The sequence below is a fragment of the Azolla caroliniana genome, unplaced genomic scaffold (assembly GCF_043228905.1).
Source record: "Azolla caroliniana isolate FFs.n. ecotype wild unplaced genomic scaffold, voAzoCaro1.0.p SCAF_21, whole genome shotgun sequence".
In the NCBI taxonomy this organism is placed as follows: Eukaryota; Viridiplantae; Streptophyta; class Polypodiopsida; order Salviniales; family Salviniaceae; genus Azolla; species Azolla caroliniana.
The window spans coordinates 2,534,764-2,558,924 of NW_028230456.1; the positions used below are offsets into that span (position 1 = coordinate 2,534,764).

Consider the following 24,161-nt stretch of genomic DNA (forward strand, 5'->3'; position numbering starts at 1 on the left):
CAAGGAGCTTCTTGAACAAGTTTTCACGGGTCTGTACACGTGAATCACTCTTCAAGGATCTTCATCACCAAACAATGGAAGTGATCCACCAGATGCATCAACATAATGAGTTCTGCATAACCTCTTCTCAGGGATCAAAGAAAGATCCAATCCATTATACATATGATTCTTCGACAAGATTTATCATTAAGGGATGGATTATTTCAGAATAAAATGAGACTCTGCATATAATGTATATAAACTCCTCTTTCACAGATCAAAGAGGAATTATAACTCTTAAAAATGTGAATGATTGCGAAGACCTTCTTGATTGAGCCATGGACGTGTAGAAGCTTCTTCATTTTCCATGGCTCAATGAAAATTTGTGATCCAGAGCTTCTTTATTGAGCCATGGATTGAAGTCATTATACACCTCTAGATGTGAAATACTCTTCCAAAGTGTGTGAAATACTCTTCAAAAGTTTCTTCTTCAGGGGGTCATGGATTTGTCAACAGAACCTGAATCGTTTAATAACACATTCTTGTAAGTTCATCAACAGATTAAAGGAGAATCCGAACTAATCCTTCTTCCCCAAAAGGGCTTCTCAATCAACAGTGCAGGGATTCTTCAGCAGAAAACGAATATCTGCATAAAATGCATAGCATATTAAATAAAGATCAGAGGCATTAATATCACTTTGATTCTTCTGAACGCAAAGGTTTCTTCATCGAAAATCTATGGCTTCCTTGACAAAAAAATGAGCCCCTACATAGAATGCATAACTCCTCTTTCACAGATCAAAAAAGGAATCACGCCATTATACCTGTACTTGACAATAATTCTTCTACAGAAAACCCTTCTTCAACAAGCCATTATACGTTAACTTTGCAATGAATCTTCAAAACAAAAGCTTCTTCATCAACGAGCCATGGATTCTCCTCCAATAGAGAATTCGCTTCTGCATAACTCCTCTTTCACAGATCAAAGAAGGTTTTCAACCCATTTAACCTGCACGTGAGAATGATTCTTCAAAAATGGAAAAATAAGACAGCTTCTTCATGTCAGCAATCCATGGATTTCTTCAACAGAAGAATGAGTTTCTACATAGAATGCAAAATAAAATTCTCTCTTGACACAGATCAAGGAAGGATTCAAGCCATTACATGCCATCATTCACATGATATGAATATAGAATATATATGACCGACATCATCAAACTACTGTATATACATTGGATCCAACCTCTTTGCAGCCATGGATTGGTGTTGGTTGTATGCAATCCTTTCTTATTTCTTCCTCTTTCCTTCCCTTCTTCAAAATTGTGCAAACAAGTGTGAGAGCATTCTTAACAAACAAAACCTTTGGCTCTTCCAAACTGCAAAGTTTCTTCCTTTTCCATGGAACTTCCAAGTACCCCACACTTCTCCCCCACCCCCCCCCCCCCCACCTTCCTTGCCCACGGTGACACCCACGCCATTCCGTGCAAACTATGTATATGTTTGTCAGGCGGGCAATGGTGGGTGGGTTCTTTGCCAATGGTCTGCTCGCAGAACTTTGAAAACCATGGACATGTTTCTTTACATGTCTATTTGCTTAATCCATTCGGTGTTGATGGGTCGCAACATTGGGCATCTACGCCACCCCATTACTGTGTGAAATTGTATTTGTCTGGTGAGCAATGGTGGGGAGATTGATTGCCTATGGTAGCAAACTTCAAAAACATGAGGATGCCACACACACATAATCTTTCGTACTTGGTTCAGGTTGCTTGAGCCGTTAGGATTGATTAGTCGCAACACGAGGCATTTGTGATGATTCTATCACCCTTTCAATGGGTGCTTGACACTCGTTCATGCAGTTCGTAGCTTAAACCTCCCCATCATATACAGTGGTGTTTGACGACCTTGAGTATCACGATGATGTGTTTTAAGATGCTGGTGTGATTCATTATCAATGATGAATAGACTTGTGTATGTATCTCCACTCGATGGAGTTAGTGTATGTTTGTTATTTGATGTAGTGTGAATAAGTGTTCAACATCACACAAACAATTATATTGTAGATATGCTTTGTAATGTGTATCTCTTATGGTCGCACTTACAAGAAGTTACAATGGAGAAGAATAATATTATTCTCTCTCACCTCCCAAAGCCCCCCAAGCCCCATTTCTTCAGACGACACCACTTCCCATCGGGATAATAGCCATGGAAACGGCTGTTGAGTAAATGCTTAAAGCTCAAAAAAGTCCACTACGTCAACTTCTAGAATCTCACGGGAGTAAGCAAAAAATTGTGTTCCAATTGGATGCAAGACATGAAAAAAAGGCTTGGAAGATGGAAGATAAAATGTGGCACACTTGCTTCATGATGCGTCAATATATTATTTTGTGAACAGGGCCTTCTTAGAATGCTAATATATCATCATGGCATAGGGAAAATGTGGAGACTCATCCTTCGCGCATTATGTTAGATATGTTGTACTTAGATACAAACTAATATTCTTTGTTGAACGAGTAATTTGCATGCTTCAATACGTGTTACAACCGATCCTATCATCAACCATTTGAACCATCACCCCCATGAGACTTAATTCACACTTGCTTCAATGTGAAACAAGACAATGGAGCACATGTGTTGAGACTAATTGATTGTGCACGTTTTATTGCCTTAAACAAGTTCACGAGTATAATTATCACATTTTGATGCAATGCTCATCCTTTGATCACGTTCAATTAGGATTTCCATGCATATTTGACTCAACCCAATCCTTTCATAAATTTCTCTCATGGTCACAATGTGCATTCTCAATTGTGACATTCATTAACAAAGTATGTGAAAACGTTATATTCTTTTGTCTCATAGCTCATATTCAACCTCCAATGTCGATAAGAGAAAACTCTATTTTGTTGCTTCATCACACTTTCATATGAGCGTTGATGTGTGAACATGTGTTTTTTATGTATTTTATAAATAGGAAATTTATGCCTGATTATTCCATCATCAAATGACCATGATTTGATTTTAGCACTAAGATTTTATGCTTTCTCATCCAACACTTATGGGAAGTTAATCATAGGAGCCTTGTTTGGCCCATTGGTTGTGAGATCCTATTGTCAAAGGTGTGCTCTTATTAGTTCTATGGTTGAGATACGATTCAAGTGTTTGTCTTTATTTGACTTATGTTGATGCTTGTTTTGTTTTAAAGTTGAGGATTGGAAAATAATGTAATATGGCAATGACCTAGGGCTACAAATACACACATGCATGGCCATGACCTATAAATACATGTGTGCATGGTCATGACCTATAAATACACGCGTGCATAATGTCCCCCTTAAATGCTTGCTCTATTTTTTCTTATACATGCATGGACACTTTATTGATATCGTATGTATGAGAAGGGTATTCCTTATATGTACTAATTATCAACACTACAAATCAAACCGGAAATATTACATGGTAAAGCATTGTCATTATGTAAGTTGGAGAAATGTCCCCATGAGTATTTCTTATATTTACATTCGGCGAGCTCACCAAACTTGTGACTTGTAATTGTCAAGTTGTAAGTTAGTTCTTCATAAACCCTCCCATGAATTTAGTTGGAGAGCATGAATTCAACTGAATAATGATTCTACAATAGTTTTTGGTATTTTATATCATGAACATTAGTAAACATGTTTGCATTGCCATTACATTTACACACATGTCGACATAAGAGAGGATACTCTCACATGCAAAATGCTCATAAAGTACTGCATTCATAAGACAACCACACTAAATTAAGGTTGATTGATTTCCAATTTTGAAAAGTCACAAGCTCTCTCTCATAAGATTCTATTGTAATTGCCCCCACCCAACTAAGAGAATCCTTCGCTCAATAAGGGCATTGATATCGATTATTAAAATGTAGTGTGTTGAGCCCTAAAACAATATTAAACCATAAAAATAAATCTCCAACATTTACATGTACATTAAAATTTCCTTTCACACAAATACTTGATCTTTCATTTAATGTGCCCATCTAGAATGCCATGTTTTCCATTCACTCTTTATTTACTATCCTAGAGAAGAACATCCCAAATATGTCAAAGAGACCCATAATCAAGTGGATTAGACGAGATTAATTACGAAGGCATTGACAATGTTCCTAACTATTATGAATGGATTGAGGTAGGACACATGGATTAATAAGACAAGACAATACAAAAAGGTTGGTTAGCTTATATATCTCAAATGTACACGAGGTAAGATCAAATATGCCCCTTATATTTTTCATAATAAAGAAATACCCCCAACAAGATAGTCTGAAAGACTAAAGGATAGAAGTTTCTTAAATCTCTACATGAGAGGTTTATGAAACTTAAGTGAAGGAATCTCATTAGAGTAACATAGTTGATTTATAATGCAACTTAATAAGAGAAAACTAATCTAGTAACAATGCAACTTGATTCAATTAAAATTAAAGAATTATGATGCAAACCAACCTAAGTATACTACCTTAAAACGTGGTTAACAAAATATTCCACTAAATGAATGAGATTATGATGTTGTCATGAATTGATCGGGTGATATAATTAGATTGTTACGTAACCTAAGTGGAGCAACTTACTCCAAGAAACTAATCAATTATGATGCAACTTGAGTATTAGATCATAGGAGCAATGCAAATAGATTTCATGTGATGTAAGTAGATTATGGCGTAATTAGATCACATGATGCAGGTAAACTATAGTATATATATATTTATATTTTCCAAAAATGTAAACTATAGTATATTATATCACATGATGCAAAACCTATTAAGCAATGCATTGACTATGTTCTATTTTGAGCAAGAAGTTTCAGGCTTACTTACATAGATCCATACGAATAAATTAGCTTGATCGATTTAGGCTACATCCAAGTGGCACATTCGAAATAGGATTACATGATGGAAACATACTCAGTTGTGGTATATTATAAGCAGATCACGAGAATGTGGGCCTACACGCATAAGTTATGCATTTCGGGTTCGATTATAAGCATGACAACATGCCGATTACATTATGCGTGTTTCATCTGCTATGATTTGTTTTCAAATGGGGGTAGTAAAGTGAATTCGTTGGAACCGATCAATCGGGCCATTGTGCCATTAATAGTTGATGCCTCTAGCTCCAACCCATCTTCACAAAAATTTAGCAATGTGGAGAGGGCTTTATGAGTATTTTTAATTATTCTTAATTCTACTCGATGCCCCTCCAATGGTTTTTCACAAAAAAGAGAGGAAGGGAGAGGGCTTTATGAGTATTTATAATTATTCTTAATTCTGCTCGATGCCCCTGCGATGATTTTTCTTAATTTTAGACCATGCCCTCACTACTCAGTCTCTCACTCGATGAAGAAAGGCAGAGACATTTCGATAGAAACAACATTTTAGGTATTCGTTTCTTCTTCTTCTTCTTCTTCTTCTTCGCAGGCGGAACGAAACGAACCGAGCGAAGAAAGGCGAGCTTCGATTCCATTTCGGCGATGGCGTATCCAGGCCCTTACTCAGGAAAGAGCGCCCTTGCTCAGGTCAGTCAATTCCTTCCCTCCTTTCTCCCCTAGATCTCTTTCTATGTGCATTCTTTTTGCTCTCTTGCACCAAAACGCGACGATCTTTGCTTCTTCTGCCTCATCTCTCGGACATTATCTGCTTTCGCTCGAAATTAGTCCGATCGCACAAATACCGAGAAAAGGAGATAATGGAGGAGAACGTGTAGAGATTCTAGCCAGCAAGAGGAATGTGCCGAAATCCTGAGAAAAAAGCTATGTGCATCGCAGAACATGAAGGTCTTCTTGTGCTTCCTCTAGGGATGTGATTTAGACCTAACGACCCCGTGCTACTGATTGAAGGAGATAGGCGTTACAGAGTTAGGCTAGTGAGGTTTAATTTAACCTTTCTTTCTAGGTTTTGGTATCTTTGGAAAAGGTAGAAGAATATGCAGATATCGTGTCAAAGAAATGTATTTTGTGTGATCATGAAGATTCTGACTATGTTTCTAAGCTTATTGACACAACAGGTAAAATTCCTGTTTAGACCAAACGATGATTGATATTGGGAAACGGTTCTGATCAGAAAAGAAATATTCCTTGCAATGTTAGATTTAGTAAGACTACTCTAGGTCTTACTTTCTACATGCTGCTAGAGAAATGAAGAAGAATATGCAGGAATGTTTAGAAAGCAAGGTAATTGCTTAACTAGGCTGAGTAAGGCTCTGTGTCTACGTTTTCATTTAAGAAACGAACTATATATGCATGAAAGAAAGAAATTTTATGCGAACCTGAAAATATGAAAATTTGATGATTATACGAAATTCCTGCTTTGAGGAAACGAGCTGTGCTTTTCCTTGACCAGTTAGTAAGAAGAGATACATTTTATAATGGTAGATTAAGGTTAAATATGTTGTCTAGCCAACATAATCTCACTCTTCAGTACAGTCAAATTGTCTCTTTTTCCTTAAAAAAAGCAAAAAGAACAGAATAAATTTTCCAGAAAGCTGGAGAAAGAAGTATCTATTTCTGTTGATGCTGTTTGAGAAATGGCGTGGAAGAGAAGTAATTTTATGAGGAGTTGATGTGGCTATTAGTTCATTTTATATGCCTAGAGTCTAGAATAATTAGAAATTCCTCTTTAGAAAAACAACTTCGAATCAAGATTGCTCCCCCCCAAGACATACTTACTACATCATGTAATATTTTCCTCTAACAGCATGTAGAAAGTCCTACCAACATCATCTGGACATGTTACAAATGGAAGAGTTAGGTTTTGAACTTTTATGTAAGTCCATGACCATAAAGCAGTTATCTGTTCTGGCTTTATTTTAAAATTCGAGAATTGTAAGACATGTTAGTCTTCTTATCATCAGAAACTCTTCTTAAATTGTTAGAACTGTCATAGAGGAGTTAATCCCGTGATCATGTAACAATTCCTGGTTTCTAATGGCAGTTCTAAATTTTTTACGCAGTCTTTGACTGAGTCAGTGAGTCTAGTAACCTCCGCAATCTTGGAGAAGACCTTTTCTGCAATTTTTCAAGATTCTCTCTTGGGGGTCTTCCGCAAGCTTCAGAGAGTTTCCTCTTGATGGCAGTATTTCTGCTTTCTTGTTTATTTTAGTGGTCCCCCCCTCTTGATCTTTTTATATTTTCATCAGTGAGGAATTTGCAAAACCAAGTCTAGTACAAAATTGTGTTATGCACAGCCCTGTCTCTCAAATATATGTGCTGGATCATTTGTCTACATTTAATTGGTATAAATTTTCTGTAAAAGATATTGACAAATGCCTCTTTTGTAATTCTTGTTAACTTATTTTCTTTTATATATGTTGATAATAGAAAAATTATGGGCTTCTTCTGGTGTGCTGTATTAAAAGTTGGATATGTATCATTCTTGAGATTACTGGTCAGTGATATTTTATTAGCGGTCCTGTGGTATGGCATACATTCTTTACAGGTTGCTCGGGCAGCAGCATTTGCTATTGGACTCACTTATGGATCGATTAAGATTGCTTTTTTGCGGGTATTTATTGTTAAAGTTTATGGTTAAACAGGGTAAGGTTCCTCGTGAGCATTATGTTTGAAATAGATGTTTATATTTTTCATTATTTTCAGGCGGAAGCTAAATCACAACAAAAGGCTCCAGCGAAGGCACACCATTGAAAATGGCATCTTGTGACCCCCCATAGTGTTGATTCCTTTCAATACCCTACTGTTATATTTTCTTTGAGTAGGCCTCTTGGTTTTCCATGACTGAAACCATCAGTGGTGACTATTCTTTTACTGTGGAGTTTTTTAGTTCCTCATTAAGAACTTAATTTCATGGTTCACCCCTTGAGGAATCTCAAATAAATATGGTCCACGCGTTTCTTTTCCCTTGTTTTTCAAGGCTTGTCAGGGGATTACCAGAAGTTACAAGTCGGAAACTAATTATGAAAAGGTTCTAATGGGGAAATAATTAAGAGGTAACGATGCAGCAGTTGGAATGTTGGTTGGTTCTTGTTTTGCATGACTTGTTTCTTTGCTCCCCTCATCTTGTGGCAATTTTTTGATGCTCAGATTTTTTAAAGTAATTTGTCAACAACAAAATACAAATTTGTTTTTCTGCTATGGACAGTTATCAGGCATAGGGTAGGAGATGGAATTGCCCTTTCTTTTTGAATCTTAAACACCTCCGAAACTGAGGGAAAGGTTCTAATGGGGAAATAAATAAGAGATTCACGAAGCTGCAGTTGGAATGTTGGTTAGTTTTTGTTTTGCATGACATGTTTGTTTGCCGGCCACCCCTATCTTGTGGTGATTTTTAATGCCCTTACCTTCATCGGCAATTTCTGGATTCCCTTTGTTTGTTCCCCCCAGGAATCTGTAATATCTCTGTTTAAATGATGATTCTTACATTAGGAACTTCAAGTAGTCCCAACTTTCATGAAGAGAATTTTATTTACATTGCCTATGTAAAGAATTTCCATAAATTCCAGCTCATTGATGGAAGATATTTCTTAGAGAATTTCATTTCCCTAGCACATGTAGAGATTTTTCAGCTCATCGATGTTGGACTTCTGATTAAACCTGTGCTAGAGAATTACAAATACTCAGTAATCTTTCTGTCTAAAGCTTGATAATACTTCTATAAGTTATAGAGAGGTGAATGTATTATGTTACGTAGGTAGCATGGGTGTGTACAATTGTCTCTTTTCTCAGGTCAGCGCTATTGATGTGGAGAACTTACATAGGTTTTAGCTGTTTTGTTGGACAAGACTAATAAAATGTTTAACTTAGTTTCTTATGCATGTGTATTCTGATTCGTTTGTAGCATATTTCTAATCATGATTCTGATTACTTTAGCTATATTCCAAAATTCCCATTGCTTTTGATCTGTTTAATTCTGAAATATGTTATCAATTCCTTGAAATGGACAGGTTGTTGTTTGTTTGTCTATTGGTTGGCTTAGAAGTCAGAAGTATAGTTTCGAAGCTGTTTTGGAGATATTGTGATACTTGTTCACCTTTAATGAATTCAAATGGTGTTGGACACAACTGTTTTCTCTCTGTACTTGAGTTATGAAATGTGGAATATGGGGTTTTGACACAATTTTCATAAATTATAACCTAAAACAAGAGTGCTCCCAAGTGTTGCCATATTCTCAAATGTGATTTCTTTGGTAATCTCCTAAACTGACTTTCTGTCTACTATTGGTCTTAAAGTAGTGCTCCTTTTTTTTTGTCCACTTGTCCACCAGATTTCTCCATTGGGCTTGTTCTTCACCTAAATGTCCATCATTGCTACATCCTAATGGAATATCATTCCCTTCGATAGTTTCTCATTCATTCCATCCTTTTACCAAATTGTTGTATCCACATTGATCTTACCAAATTCCACGGATAGTTAGTGTTTGATTGTATTTGGGCATATAGCCCAAATCAAGGACAATGCATTTCTCCTTGTTATGAAAATGAGTCTTACTCACCCCCCCCCCCCCCCCTCCAAACACACACACACAGTCTTGACCCATTGCCTCACCTATAGAGTTGTCAAATACACCGACTTACTCAAGATGTGAAACATTTGAAGGAGGATTGCTCAATCGTATATTCAAAAAGTCATATGTGATGGATTATCCGTTTTAGTGCAAGGTGTGGTTGAAAAAACACAAGGGAACACTATCAACAAAGGGCCACTTGAAACAAGGTAAAAGATGCATGTACTCCTCATGGAATAAACAACGACTTTGTAACGTCGAAATATGGTACCATATTGTGGGTGTGGCGCAGAGACACTAAAAAAAGATGGTTGGGAAGGGAGCAGAAAAAACAACCAATATGATGCTATTGGGGTGGTGGGGGAGAAGTCAAGCATCGTGATTGGGATTCGGTGGATCATTCATTGATTTGTTATGTGAAAGCAGGGCCATTGCATTGCATTGCTTTGGTGCATTGGGCACACAAAGGCTTTTATTCGTTGAGCCGATAAGGATGATGATGATGTCTGGAAGGCTATTGGCCGAGGCACAAGGGAACAACAAATAAATGGTGTTGAATAAAATGTGCTCCAATGATAATAGATATAGCTTGTAAATAATATAATACATTACATACATAACAATAACAATAACATACATACATACATGCATACATACATACATATATATCCAAAGTGATTGAGTGAGTGTGGTTGAGGATCCATTTTCATCACAGCTCCAGAAAAAGAAAAAACATTTTAAGGAAAATTTAAAATTTAAAAAACCTGAGAAAAAAAGAAAAAGGAAGAAGTAAACAGAGCAGGAAAGAAAACAGAGACACAGAACAGAGACAGAGAGAGAAAGGAAAGAACAGGAAGCACAGAGAAGGAGGAGGAGAACAGCTTTTGATCCATCTTCATAGCCATGGCATCCATCGCAGTTGCTTCTTCTTCCTCCGCTGCTGCTTCTTCTTCCTCCTCTTCAGCTATCGCACAAATTTCTAGTCCTCGCCCTTCGCTATTCTCGTCTTCTTCTCCTCGCAGAATCTTTCTCGCAGGAAACCCTGTTAAGTTCAACAACTCTGTGTCGCAGAAAGGTAAGTCCCTAACCCTTCCTTGCAATAACACTAATCCCTAAACACTTAACCCTCACCCTAAAAACCAAATCCTAGACAGTAACCGAAAAACACAGAAATCTAGCCGCTAACCCCCTAACCCAAATCTCTTTTTCTTCTGTTACCTCTGCTTTTGTTTTTCATTCTTTATATCCATACCTAAGCTCTTAGGCACTTTAGGCGAAATAAAAATATGAGATCTTGAGCCAAATTAGTTTATTTGAATCTGATGCAAAGTGAAGTTACATCAGAATTTTCAAATCTAGTTACATATACAACTGAAAAATAAAGTTATGTTGCGATATTGAGAATGCATATAGAGGCGTTCGTTTATTAGGGCTCAGCAAAGTAACCTAGTGAATTAGTTTAGATGCAAATTGTAGTGAATTGGATAGTATCTCAGTGAAAGCATTATATTTCTGACGGGTCATTCTAGGAACCTCTCTCTTACGTTTAGTATGTCAATATTGACATGGCTTTTGGTTGATCCTCAAAGAATATAAAATTTCTATCATATGAAATGTGGTTTGAGCTGATCTTGATTGATCTTGAAGTATCAAGTGGATACGTATGGTTCTTTTAAAGTTTGATCCTCAGGTAATGATTTTTTTCAAGATATGAATGTATTGCTAGAAGATCCTGAAAGCATTTAGAGTGTTGATGCTTTTTAATGGATATTAAAGAATAGTTTTTAGATGTATGGGGTTGTACATGATGCTTTTGTTTAGTGGATGTTTAAGAATATTGATGTCCTCTAGATGTCACTGATGAGTAATGGTGTTGCTTAATGCCCAAAAAGAATAGACATTGATCATTATATAGGATGTATTGCTAGATAGAATACAAAATTGATTCATCATTGTGGCCCATGGTTTAGACTATGATTATACATATTTCATATGATTTTTTAGGATCACAAAGATTTTCACGCCTAGTTGTGCGAAACACTACCTCAACAGAAGAAGCCACGACTGCGACCACAACCACAACCACAGAGTCAAGTTTGGATACTGAAGAACTCATTGGAGATCTCAAGGCCAAAGTAAATAATAATAATTAATGTGTTCGGTACAATGGGATACTTACTTGTATTGACATTACGAACAATGGGTTTGATTTATATATAGTGGGACGCAATTGAAAATAAGACAAATGTCTTTATTTATGGTGGAGGCGCTCTTGTTGCTATTTGGGTGTCATCTACTGTCATTAGTGCTGTGAACTCTGTGCCACTGGTAAGAAAAATACTTTTATATTTATTCATAGATGTCTCACTATTAACATCAAAATCATCATTTGCTTTGTCACGATCATTTGTTAAGTTTTTATTTTGCTCATTGTTCAGCTCCCAAAAGTCCTAGAACTTGTGGGTTTAGGATACACGGGATGGTTTGTATATAGGTATCTTCTTTTCAAGGTGATTTCTTCTCACTCACTCACTCTCTCTCTTTAATGTAAGAAAAAGGCAACGGTTATTACTTCCTAATTTAATTTCCCATGTTGCTTTTATGCTTGATATATAGGAAAGCCGAAAGGAACTTGCAAGAGATATTGAGGATTTGACATCTAAGATTACTGGAACTGGGCCAGAGAAACCGGCCGAGTAAAATTATGTGGATTGTACCTTGTATTTGTTTTCCTCTTTATTGAAAGTCTTTTCTCATTGCCTTGTAAATATCGAGGCTGAAAATGTTGGAAGTCGAGATGGGAATAATCTGAAGTTCTTTTGTAAAATTTTCATGTTTTGGTCATTTTTGTTCATTTTTTCGCAAATGAATGTGCAGTGAATGTTTTTGTTTTGTTGATGCATCTTGTTATGGTCATTGTTGAGAGATGTAGTCATACGAATGTTTGCTGAAGCTCAGAAATGGAGTGCTTGTTAATGTTTTATTGAACCTCATGTTGTGCTAGTCCAGATTTGTACGTCATTGAGAAATGTCCATCTACAAATCTTAATTGAGGGGAATTTACTGAAATATGCGTATCTGAACCTCAAAAAGTGATTGCTTACTATCAGAATGACCTATATATGCTTGGTCAGATTAGGTGCTCCAAATCACAAAGAAGAGCAAAGTTACCAATTTGCTTCTACTTATCTCAATTAGTACGTACTCACTTTCTAATTAAAAGCAGAATTTAAGAAAATATGTCTAGCTCATTTGTCCTTCATTTCTTTGGTGGTAGTCGTCCTCTTTTATAGAAGGAACTATTAGTTGCTTATTTCAAACTGTTAGCAACACTGGGTTACTAATTAGACAAATGAGGTTATGGTTGCTTTCTAAAGATAAACAGCTGCTAGATAGTTAAGTCTTGTAATAAAAAACCACATTTCATAACCATTGACAAATAATATCAAAACTTTGTATGCAAGGTATAATGCTGTGCTTAATGTGAATTTCAATGCAATTTAAAGTGTTTTTTGACTTATTATAGTTGAGTTCTTCCTTATTGAATGCGGCATGGAAACTAAACTTAAAGTTAATATTGAGATGTTGTTTTAGAGCACGAAATGTAAACTTGGGAATTTGGCATAGGGCAGTAAGCAAGGACCATGCTATGTGACAATTAGCCTTTTCTCTAAAATATAGGATAGGATAGAGAGGTAAGATTTTATGGCTTTGCCCTCCAACAATCAATCAACTTCAATGTAAGTCAATATTGTGATTTAACAAATAATGAGAGGAAGGGCTAATCAAATGGTAGTTGTGGTGGTTGTAATAACTATTACAAATAAAAGAGGAGATTTCTCTCCTCTTTGTTGAATCATTGGAAAGAAAATGAGAGAAGGTAGGGGATAAGGGAACTATTGGAGTGGTGGAACGTGGAGAGAGATGAAAGCACACCAAAGGTGAAGGCACTTTGTGGGGTTGACGTTGACATTGAGAGACGAATTTTATTGGGGATAATGGGATTCAACAAACAATGATACCCTATTAGTCAACGAATGGTAAGCATAGTGAGTAACGGGATTCAACAAAACAATGATACTCTCGTAGTCTAGCAAACAATGAATGCTTTGTAGCCTAACACGTTATGTTGGATAGGGATTTTGTCCACAAGGGATGTGGTGGCAACACGTACAAAATGACGATTTTCTTTATGATCATTGCATGGTAGATAATTGTTTTTTTGGTTTGGACCAATGGCTATATACATTGGGATCACGACACTAGAGGTTTGTGTTTACATTGTGTCTCATTCAACACACTTGGTGAGGGATCTAGGGTAGGTAAAAGAAGATGTTTCTCATTACTCTGTGTGACCTGAGAGACCATCCGAAGTGAGATGGTACAATAGTTTACCGTTCACACAAGGAGACCATAACACGATATACAAGAACTCGAAAGAGTGCTACAAGTATGCCTTCTTATGGGTAGGGATAGGCCAAGATTGGAAACATGGGGGAAAGCAAACTCTTGAATGATACTTGCATGTATTGGATATTTGGATTGTAGTATGATTCTTAGAGGTATTGGATTATTGGATTGTGGTATGATCCTTAGGTGTATTGGATTTGAGTCTTACATGTATTGGATTATTGGAGTTGTAGTATGATTTTTAGATGCGCAGAGTAGTAGTGGGCAGTGGTAATGTGAATCAGGGGTCTACTTAAGAGAGATATCAGAAGAGGAGGAATAAGATTGAAGAAAATGGAACTGTAGAAGAAAAGGTAGTAAGTAGCATTAGGTTTTTGAAAAGGTCAAAAGCAGGCAGACATTAAAGGTATGTGTCCTTTATATATCTATATATATGTATGATACTAAACACCAAACACAAATATTTGTGAGTTTATCTTCTTCTCTTTTTTTCTTATTATGTATATCAATACTGTACATGCATATGCATATGTGGCTTCTTTGATTTTTTTGTTACTGTAATGATTCATTTCTCTGATAGTTTTATGAGCTTCAATATCTGCACTAATATCTCCTTCTAATTCCACCTGACATAATTATATATATCTGTCTCTTTCTGTCTTTCTCTTCATACATACATATATTTGCATACATATACAAATATCTATCAATCTATACATTGATTTGGCCTCCCACAACCACGAAAAGATTTTGTACAGATCGATTCGGCTCTTCAATACACGGTTATAGAGCGCAAATTTGGATCTAATGGAAGCATGAAAAGGATTCCAGTAAATCGATTCTATTTGTAGCCTATAATTTTGATCGAATCGAAAGCACATAAAAAAGCCATCGATAGATCGATTTGCAGGATGAGTGCATGAAATGATAGAAAACCAGTCTGAAGTTCTTCTTTAACTCCCAATGATCGATTTGCAGATGATACCAAGTATGTGTTCTATCCTAACAGTGGTGTTTTATGAAGTTCCCCCCAATTCTGTGTAGACAGCACCTATATATTTTGATCCCATCAGGTGATTCCTTTTAACCCCCCCTCATTCTGTCTAGAAATGCAGAGATATTTTTGATCCAGGCAATCAAATCCTTCAGCCCTGATCTGCTTCAGAAGTGCAGAGATATTTTTGATCCAGGCAATCATATCCTTCAACCCTGATCTGCTTCAGAAGTGCAGAGATATTTTTGATCCAGGCAATCAAATCCTTCAGCCCTGATCTGCTTCAGAAGTGCACTCCTCCTAAGCCATCGAAGTCCTTTTTAAAAAAAAAAAACCCTAACCTCTCTCCAGTGCACTGGTTTTTTAATCCCATCCGCGGAACCCTAAAACCCATGGCTCCTACCTAAGTGCACCAAGGCTTGATCCGATCCATCACAGTTGATGTCTTTAAGCCCAATTCCTTTCAACTGCACCAGACACTCCCATCATCTGAAGCTTCTTCGAAAATCCTTGTTACTAATACAGAAATCTGTCTTTCAACGCATCCTTCTCCTCCTCCTCCTCCTCCTCCTTCGATGCCGTCAAGATCCCTTTCATGGAGAAGAAGAGTCCATCCATGGATCGAAGGACCTTCTACCGTTCTACACCCTCTCGACCCATCCATCGTTGCTCTTGTAAGCTCTCTTCTGAATGCATCCAAAGAACTCAAATCTTGCAAGAAGCCTCGCATCTGCCATAGAAGGAACTCCATCATGCTATGCAGAAGGGCTGCTCTCCTCTCTGACCTCTTCCAGGAGATAAAGAGCTCAGGCATCTGGATAGCCCCATCCGCCATGGCTTCTTTCCGGAGCCTCCGCTCCACATTCCACACCATTAAAGCACTTCTCCACAATTGCAGACATACAAGCAACTTGCTGCTCCTCATGGAGCAAGACATGGTCTCCTCACAGTTCCATAGCCTCACGAGATCGATCGCGGCCGCGCTGTCGTCTCTGCCGTACGATCTGCTCGAGATCTCGGATGATGTGAAGGAGCAAGTGGCCATGGTGCAGGGCCAAGCCAGCAGGTTCGAGGCCTACGTCGATCCCGACGAATGGAAGCTCCGCCGCGAGGTCTTGGACATTATGTCGGATTTCGAAATGCAAGTGAGCCCCGGATCGGAGAAGCTCAAGAGCATCTTCGAGAAGCTGCTGTTCAACAATGCAGTCGATTGCGAGAGAGAGCTCTCCCTCCTCGAGAAGGAGAAGGAGAAGCTGAAAGCCGACGCGCTCCTCGCCGAGATCCCCAACATAAACAGCTTGATAAGCTTTGTGAGGTATGCAAGATGTGTTCTGTATGGATTAGGGCCGGAGCAGGAAGTGGCGGCGGCTTGTCGAAAGTATGACCTACTGGCATGTAAAAGCATGAAGAAAATGGTCTTCGAAGTCAAGCCGATGGGCGAAGAAGCTTTGCCGGGGGATTCGGCCTACATTCCCGATGATTTCCGGTGCCCGATTTCGCTAGAATTGATGGTCGATCCTGTGGTCATCGCGAGCGGGCAAAGCTATGAGAGGTATTCGATCATTCGATGGTTTGAGGAAGGCCATACAACTTGCCCTAAGACGGGCTCGAATCTCGCCTGCACCGATATCATCCCGAATTCAAGCCTCCGCCGCCTCATCACGCAGTGGTGCTCCGAGAATGATTACGTGTTGGAGAGCCGAGACAAAACATCGGCCGTCGGTGGTTCGAAAGAGTGTGGCGGCGGACAACATCTCAAGACGTTGCAAGTTGATCGGTTGCCCAACACGAAGGCAACCATGGAAGCCACCAAGCTCACCGCCGAGTTCTTGGTACAAAAGCTTCAGAAATCGGGCGGACATGTGGAGGTGCAAAGACAAGCGGCATATGAGCTTCGGCTCATGGCGAAGGAAGGAATGGACAACAGGATTTGTGTGGCGGCCGCCGGAGCTATCCCGGTGCTAGTAAAGCTCATGGCGAGCTCGACCGACAAGGCTACCCAAGAGAACGTGGTCACGGCATTGTTGAACCTATCGTTGAACGAGAGGAACAAGGAGGAGATCATGGCAGTGGAAGGTGCGGTCGATGGCCTCGTTAGGGTCTTGAGAGATAGCCGGGGCGCTTCGGATGCGGCCAGGGAGAACGCGGCAGCCGCGCTTTTTAGCCTCACCACTTCGAAAGGCAACCGAGAAGCGATCGGTTCGAAGAAAGGCGCTATCGATGGCCTCTTGGAGCTCATGAGAACGGGCCGGAGCCGGGGCAAGAAAGACGCAACTCTTGCTTTGTTGAACATAGGCCTAGGGAATGGGCACCAAGCCATGTCCCTCCTGAAGAAGGGAACCGTCTTGACGGTGCTTGAGCTCTTGGAAAGCGAGCACAATGGCGAAGACCGAGAGCTCTCGGCCGAGCTAGTGGCTCTCCTCGGGGTTTTGGCCCGGCGACCCGAGGGTTTGGTAGCCGTTATCTCGGGATTGGCTCGGGTGGTCCCGCAACTTGTCCAGATACTCGTGAACGGGAGTGACGATGCCAAGGAGCGGACAGCCGCCCTTTTGCTTGCGGCTTGCTCGTCTTCCGATGACCTCGTGCCCTTGTATCCACACTTGTCGTCCAGTTCATTATCCGCCGACCTCAGGCGCCGGCTCTTGGGCTCGCCATTGCTTCTTTCCGCTCTCAAACGGCTCGTCATCGGCGGAAAACCGAGGGCCCAACGCAAGGCCACCTCGCTCCTAAAAGTGCTTCAACGCCTCTCGCCCCCTCCTCCTCCATCCTCACCTTCTCCCTAGCCTTGTCCCTCCTCTAGGGGACATTTTTTCTTTGGATTGTGCTCTTGATGTGTTAAGGCTTTACCTTATGATGCTTTGTTGGTAAAAGCTTATTTATACTACCTACTTCATTATAATGCTCCAAAGGAGTGTCCTTCCTTCCTTCTCCTTCTCACTATATTTTTTCTCAATGCAATTTGTTGGTTTTGCATTTCCTTACCAATGTTAGAAAATATGTAATTAAAACTAATCAAACTTGATTAGTAGAAAATTAGAGTTATAGAAGCTTATTAAGGAAGAAAACAAATGATTATAATAGATCAATAAAAACAATAGTAGAATGAATATTTCTATAAAAAATGAAGCTAAGTAATAAAAGCTCATACACACAAAAAGAGCTTTTAAAGATTTATACATGTAACATTTATCCTCCAAATAGATATAGAGAATACATTTTTGGGTGCGAGCAATATAATGACAATTCTATACCTCCAAAATTGACAAAAGAGCGTTTCTTAAGATGCTCGTTTATGCAAATCGCTTATGTTTAAACAAGACTTTTGTAATGCATAAAACAAATGTGGTTTGAATGGTGTTGTTGAAAGATGAACATGTATCTTTTCACTTGCTCCATAGATACTGAATTCCTTGAGCCTAGGCATGAAAAACCTCAAATCAAACATCTTGAATGTTATATGTTGAATTTCAAGAAGCAAATTTAGTCCTTGGATAGAAAATGGGTTTGTGGAAAGTAAGGTGTTGTCAATTTTTTTAAAGGATCAAGAATTAGATTGCAAACATTACTTTCAATCCTTAATCACTAAATCAAAAGAAATAACACAAAGTAGATGAACATTCTCCTAGGGTTCTCGTAGTGGCCATGAGCTTACTTTTAATCAAACAAATTTTTATAGATTTGGGAGTGGATGGAAGTGACTCTTGTTATGTTAAATCTTGCTCATACTAATATCTTGATCTTTATGCTTTGTTCACAATAATGAGTTCTTCGTGTTTTCGCATCCTATTTATCCCATTGTCCCTCGAGGATTTCCAATTTAAAAAATGTTTGGGGATTGCGATCACATTAGCAATTCAAAAGCTTTTCAAGCATGAGCATAGGACGATCTTTTATTGCAATCGATTCAAATAGACAAAATATAATTCAATGAACAAATCTAGAACAATGAAAGTTAGGCCAAGCTAATTGCTAGGAACATAGTAGATTGATTCTTGTAAGAGGAGCACTATTCTAACAATGAAGTGTAAGTTATAAGTTATAACTATTGATGTTCTCATGCATAGAAAAATTTAAAAACCGGAAGCACGAGATGAAGCATTTGTTTTAGAAAGCTTCTACACTCTTCCGCGAAGTCTTATGAGACATTGTCTCCTGTCAAAGCTTAAAGAGTTTGAAAACAATGGATTGACTTTGTTTTAATAATTAATTAATTAAAAATAGGACTTCGTATTATGTCCTACCTATGAGTCTGTGACTCTCCTCATGAAAATGACAAAAGTGTTGTCATATTTGGCAATGAAGATAGTAGATAGTTGGAAATAACGTTTCTTTCAAATTTGAGCTCCTAGAATAGCACATCAAATTTTTGAAAGCCATATTACACATGAGGTAGCTCGCCTTCTGAGGGAGATGATTTTAATACAAAATTGCAATATTCCACATAATTCTATCATTTGTTTCTCTATTGCAATCAAATATTTCATGTTTTCTAATCTTTGACACCCCTATTCTTTTTTGACATATAAATAAATCTAGTAGCTCAATGTTGACTTTGTATGTCATTATTAGTCACATAGGAGACACTAACTTCCAACACACAGACAAAAATAGCAAAAGAAAGAGAGACGAGGTCGTAATGAAGTTCCACAAATTCTACGGTAGAGGAATTCTATTGATCACTTGGTCCTCGGCCCCATATTCTAAAGCACAAAAAAAGGATTAACAGAAGCCACACATATGTTATATATGGATTAGCTTGACTAATTGATATCTAAGATTTTGATAAATGTTTAGTAATATTCTTCTTAAGCCTTGTTAGAATAAATATGTTTCCCATGCCATATCCTTCACAAGACATACAAATATTTATGAAAGTCACACAAATGTCAGAATATAAAAATAAATGCTCATAAATCCGCGATTTAAAAACATCAATAATCACAACATATGTGTGGGTTTGCAGCCCAAGACAATTATCTAGATTTATCGTTTAATACTAATTCACTTCCGTTCTCATCAACAACATTATTATTCAATCAATTTAAAAAGCAAGGGCTCCTTTCATGACAATAGATGGTGTTGGCATTCAACAAAATTGAAAATACAAGGTCTTGAATCAACTTGTCCACTTACATAAAACCAACTTGTTGAACAAACATATGAATGACAAATCCTTGTCCATGGAAGTATAATGTGATTGACTTTTTCAGTTATTGCCAACAAAGACGACCTTCTCTACAAAACTTTATGGCATCGTAAAGTTAGAACCAAAAAACAAGATGTTAAGGTCAATTGATCCATGAGGATTTGTTTTAAAACAACATTGAAGTTTAAAAAGGTTCCATGACATTGAAATGTAGTTCATCTTCCACATCTCAGTTCTCATTGTTAGATTTCCATGATCCATCCATAATGCCTCCATACTTTTTGAGACTCAAGAACATGGGCCTAGGAAATATAATATGACAAATCACCTCAAAATCACTTGTAGTAACTTTACTAGGATAAAGAAACCATACATTTAATTATTCGTTTCCATGTACGTTTTTTTTAGGTTTACATGTGCAACGATGAGAAGATGCTTAAAGCTAAAGACATGTTGTAAAGATGATGAACGACCAATAAATCCTAAATACCATAAGGTATATCCAAGGCTTATATATAGATCATGATCAACTTTTCTTAAATCCGAGATAGATATAAAATTATCTTGGCATCCACAATGAGAAACTGTATGATTCTTCAAAACAAAACTATGAAACTGTAATACCAAAACTTGTTCGTAGCTTGAGGGAGTGTCTCCGGATGCGATAATAGTTTCTTTGGATTTCAAGCTTGCAGTGGCATAGACTCTAGTGATAAAGGCCAAAAATACATATCCAGCTTGTAAAAAGAGAGAGTTTTTCTTTTTTTTTGAACGCATTGTTGGTGGTAATTCCTTGCTTGATATGGATGCTAAATATGGTTGGATTGTTAAAGCTACATGAGTGTTCAATAGTTTTCTAGTTAAATATATTGCAATATTCTTTGTAATTGTGGACTGTTTTGTATATTGCCTTTGGCCACTTTAAGTTTAATACCAATGGAGGGCATTTTTTATGGGAAAAAAAAACCACGAAACTGTATTGACAATGCATGAAACTTTTATGTAGGCACCCCAACATCAAAAGAATATTCTTTTGATGTTAAAATGTAGACTTAGTAGGTTGAGGTGCAAGATATGAGTGTTGGGATAAAGCATTTCCTTTTTCCTTGTTGTGGCTTAGCCCAATATGTAATCTTAAATATAAAAGACGTGGGGAAATTGTGTGCCATGAGCTTATCACCTATTTAGAACTCTAGCATTCTTGAAGTGCGTAAGGTTCTTGTCATCAAGACTGTGGCGGCGGACAACACCTCAAGACCTTGCAAGTCGACCGGTTGCCCAACACGAAGGCAACCATGGAAGCCACCAAGCTCACCGTCGAGTTCTTCGTACAAAAGCTTCGGAAATCGGGCGGACATGTGGAGGTGCAAAGACAAGCGGCATATGAGATTCGGCTCATGGCGAAGGAAGGAATGGACAACAAGATTTGCGTGGCGGCCGCCGGAGCTATCCCGGTGTTTGTAAAGCTCATGGCGAGCTCGACCGACAAGGCTACCCAAGAGAACATGGTCACGACATTGTTGAACCTATCGTTGAATGAGAGGAACAAGGAGGAGATCACGGCGGTGGAAGGTGTGGTCGATGGCCTTGTGAGGGTCTTGAGAGATAGCCGGGGCGCTTCGGACGCGACTAGGAAGAACGTGGCAACCACGCTTTTTAGCCTCACCACTTCGAAAGGCAACCGAGAAGCGATCGGTTTGAAGAAAGGTGCTATCGATGGCCACTTGGAGCTCATGAGAATGGGCTAGAGCCGGGGCAAGAAAGACGCAACTTGTCACGGACACACCAAGTGCGGACTAAGACGGAGCACAGATGATGAGGCTACGACGGAGCGATGACAGAATGACACAAGAGCATAAAGATAGAGATGAAGATTAAGGATAGAAGATGGGCGAAACGAGAATACTAGATTGATATGTCCATGACTGGCGTTGTTCACCTTGAATTCCTTCAAGGTGAACTCAACTATTTATACTAAGTGGCATGCATACCTGTTGCACGCATGTAATACAATAGAGGATGTAGGTAGTAGGTAAGCATGCATGTGCCAAGTGTTAATAATACAAGGGAGAAATTATGCACATGATGCTACCTAAAACTTACAATGAGGAAGTATATACATGATTATATGCTAGATGTGTGGTTAACACATAACACTCGATTATAACTTGATCATGTCAAGAGTTCAAATCTTGACACAACTCTTGCTTTGTTGAACATAGGCCTAGGGAATGGGCACCAAGCCATGTCCCTCCTGAAGAAAGGAACTGTCTTGACGGTGCTCGAGCTCTTGGAAAGCGAGGACCGAGAGCTCTCGGCCGAGCTAGTGGCTCTCCTCGGGGTTTTGGCCCGACGACCTGAGGGTTTGGTAGCCGTTATCTCGGGATTGGCTCAGGTGGTCCCGCAACTTGTCCAGATACTTGTGAACGGGAGTGACGATGCCAATGAGCGGACGACCACCCTTTTGATTGCAGCTTGCTCGTCTTCCGATGACCTCGTGCCCTTGTGTCCACACTTGTCGTCTAGTTCATTGTCCGCCGACCTCAGGCGCTGGCTCTTGGGCTCACCACTGCTTCTTTTCGCTCTCAAACAACTTGTCATCGGCGGAAAACCGAGGGCTTCTTAAAATTGATGTCATTATTTAAAGGAATCAACAAGGGCAAAGAGTTCTTTAATATGAACTTTATAGTCGATCTCATCATCATTGAATTATTGTGAGTGACATGCTATTGGATGCAACTGTCCACCATTTCCTAAATGTGGTTGGACATTCCCAAAGGCGAAATCAAATGCATAAGCTTCAGTGGGCTGCTTGCCGCCCCAAGCTAAATTGGGCTGCTTTGGATGCATTAGTTACATGTAATGTTCTTTCATGGGGATGCCATGTTATGAATCGTCTGTTATGACCTTTATCAATGCATTTACTTCGAGGAGGCACTGTTATGAGTAATGATATGCAAGTGGCATTGGGACAATTTATGGTTTGGTTATTTTTCTCCTTTAAAAGTTATTTTAGGAGCTAAAGTAACTAATGCTACGGGTGATGCTATGTATTTTAATGTTGATGATGATGGTAGGTTGTGGCATGTATACTCTACGTCAGATGTGTAGATGTCCGCTAACACATTGGCCATTCGAGTAGTCGCAAGATCGGGAAAAAAAAGGTCTTTGGATCCACCCTTTCAAGAATGCTTGTTGTATTGCTCGTTGTGGGTTTTTCAAAAAAAACCTCTTCAAAATTTAGATTGGGATCCGGCTGATTATCAATGGAAAAAGCCGACTTATGGTGGAAATGGTGAACATTTGGAGTTTTTCTAATATTTGGTTAAGCTAGGTAGAAATTTATTGTTGCAATCAAAGTATAAATGTCCTATTGCCATGAAGCACTAGTCTGAGAATAATGTGCAGGAATTATAGCTTACAAAATTTTGGAAATGGTTGTGGAGCATGCAATTGCCGAAAAAAGTCATTTGCTCTTCCTGTTGGTGATTGGTTGAAACAACATCAACAATATGCTTGTGGATTGCATTGTGGCGCACCTATTGAATCGATTTTGCATGTGTTTTGGTTATGTCCCAATATCAAGAAATTCTGGAGTAAGTTGTTTTTATTGTTGAGACAAAACTATTCTCGATCAATATTCTCTTGGGGTGCAGTATTGTGGGGTGTCCTTGAAGGAGAGGTTATGAGGTATGAAAGTATGCATGCTTCTAATGTTTTTCATTTTTCTTATGGACACCTCTTTCTCATCGCGTTTCCTTCTTCTATTCCACAGTTTAGAATTAAAAATCTGGTCATTTGGCATACAATTACGTCATTGGCTCTTTGGATAATATGGAAAGCGAGATGTGATGTACAACTCAACACTATGCTTATTGAATTTTGGATGTTGTTTGTTCACACACTACATGGGCAATATGATGTTTTGTGGCAACGGCAAGTGGCCTTTAAGAACTGATGGCAAGGACTCCAATTATTTTCAGAGACAACTGCTGGTCCAAAGTGGAATTATGTCATACCTTCGTTTATTGTGGATAGTGGATAGTAAGTATTGTTCTACTTGTTCATATATGACATCATCTGTATCATAAGATGTACTAGCTTTTGTATCTTACAAAAAGAAGTGAGATGAAATGTCT

At 38.5% G+C, this 24,161-nt stretch overlaps 2 protein-coding genes across 2 annotated transcripts; both read left to right on the top strand.

Moving 5' to 3' along the window:
- The first annotated feature begins 10,303 nt into the window (after nucleotides 1–10,303).
- On the top strand, nucleotides 10,304–12,363 carry LOC147850303 (protein CURVATURE THYLAKOID 1A, chloroplastic-like). Its single transcript, XM_087336215.1, has 5 exons — nucleotides 10,304–10,547; nucleotides 11,477–11,607; nucleotides 11,693–11,800; nucleotides 11,911–11,982; nucleotides 12,089–12,363. Exons 1-5 carry the CDS (start codon nucleotides 10,376–10,378, stop codon nucleotides 12,170–12,172), a joined length of 567 nt encoding a protein of 188 aa, XP_087192341.1. The 5' UTR covers nucleotides 10,304–10,375; the 3' UTR covers nucleotides 12,173–12,363.
- A 2,736-nt stretch (nucleotides 12,364–15,099) lies between these two features.
- LOC147850304 (U-box domain-containing protein 1-like) lies at nucleotides 15,100–17,805 on the top strand. The gene has a single exon (XM_087336214.1). The coding sequence runs from the start codon at nucleotides 15,452–15,454 to the stop codon at nucleotides 17,657–17,659; it is 2,208 nt and encodes a 735-aa protein (XP_087192340.1). The 5' UTR covers nucleotides 15,100–15,451; the 3' UTR covers nucleotides 17,660–17,805.
- Nucleotides 17,806–24,161: the final 6,356 nt, after the last annotated feature.

What these genes read in the sequence shown, in the direction of transcription:
- LOC147850303 (XM_087336215.1), top strand. Translation starts at nt 10,376, where the DNA reads ATGGCATCCATCGCAGTTGCTTCTTCTTCCTCCGCTGCTGCTTCTTCT. An exon ending in TTGGAGATCTCAAGGCCAAA is followed by an intron (nt 11,608 to 11,692) that starts GTAAATAATAAT and finishes ATTTATATATAG; the next exon opens with TGGGACGCAATTGAAAATAA. An exon ending in ATAGGTATCTTCTTTTCAAG is followed by an intron (nt 11,983 to 12,088) that starts GTGATTTCTTCT and finishes CTTGATATATAG; the next exon opens with GAAAGCCGAAAGGAACTTGC.
- LOC147850304 (XM_087336214.1), top strand. Translation starts at nt 15,452, where the DNA reads ATGCCGTCAAGATCCCTTTCATGGAGAAGAAGAGTCCATCCATGGATC.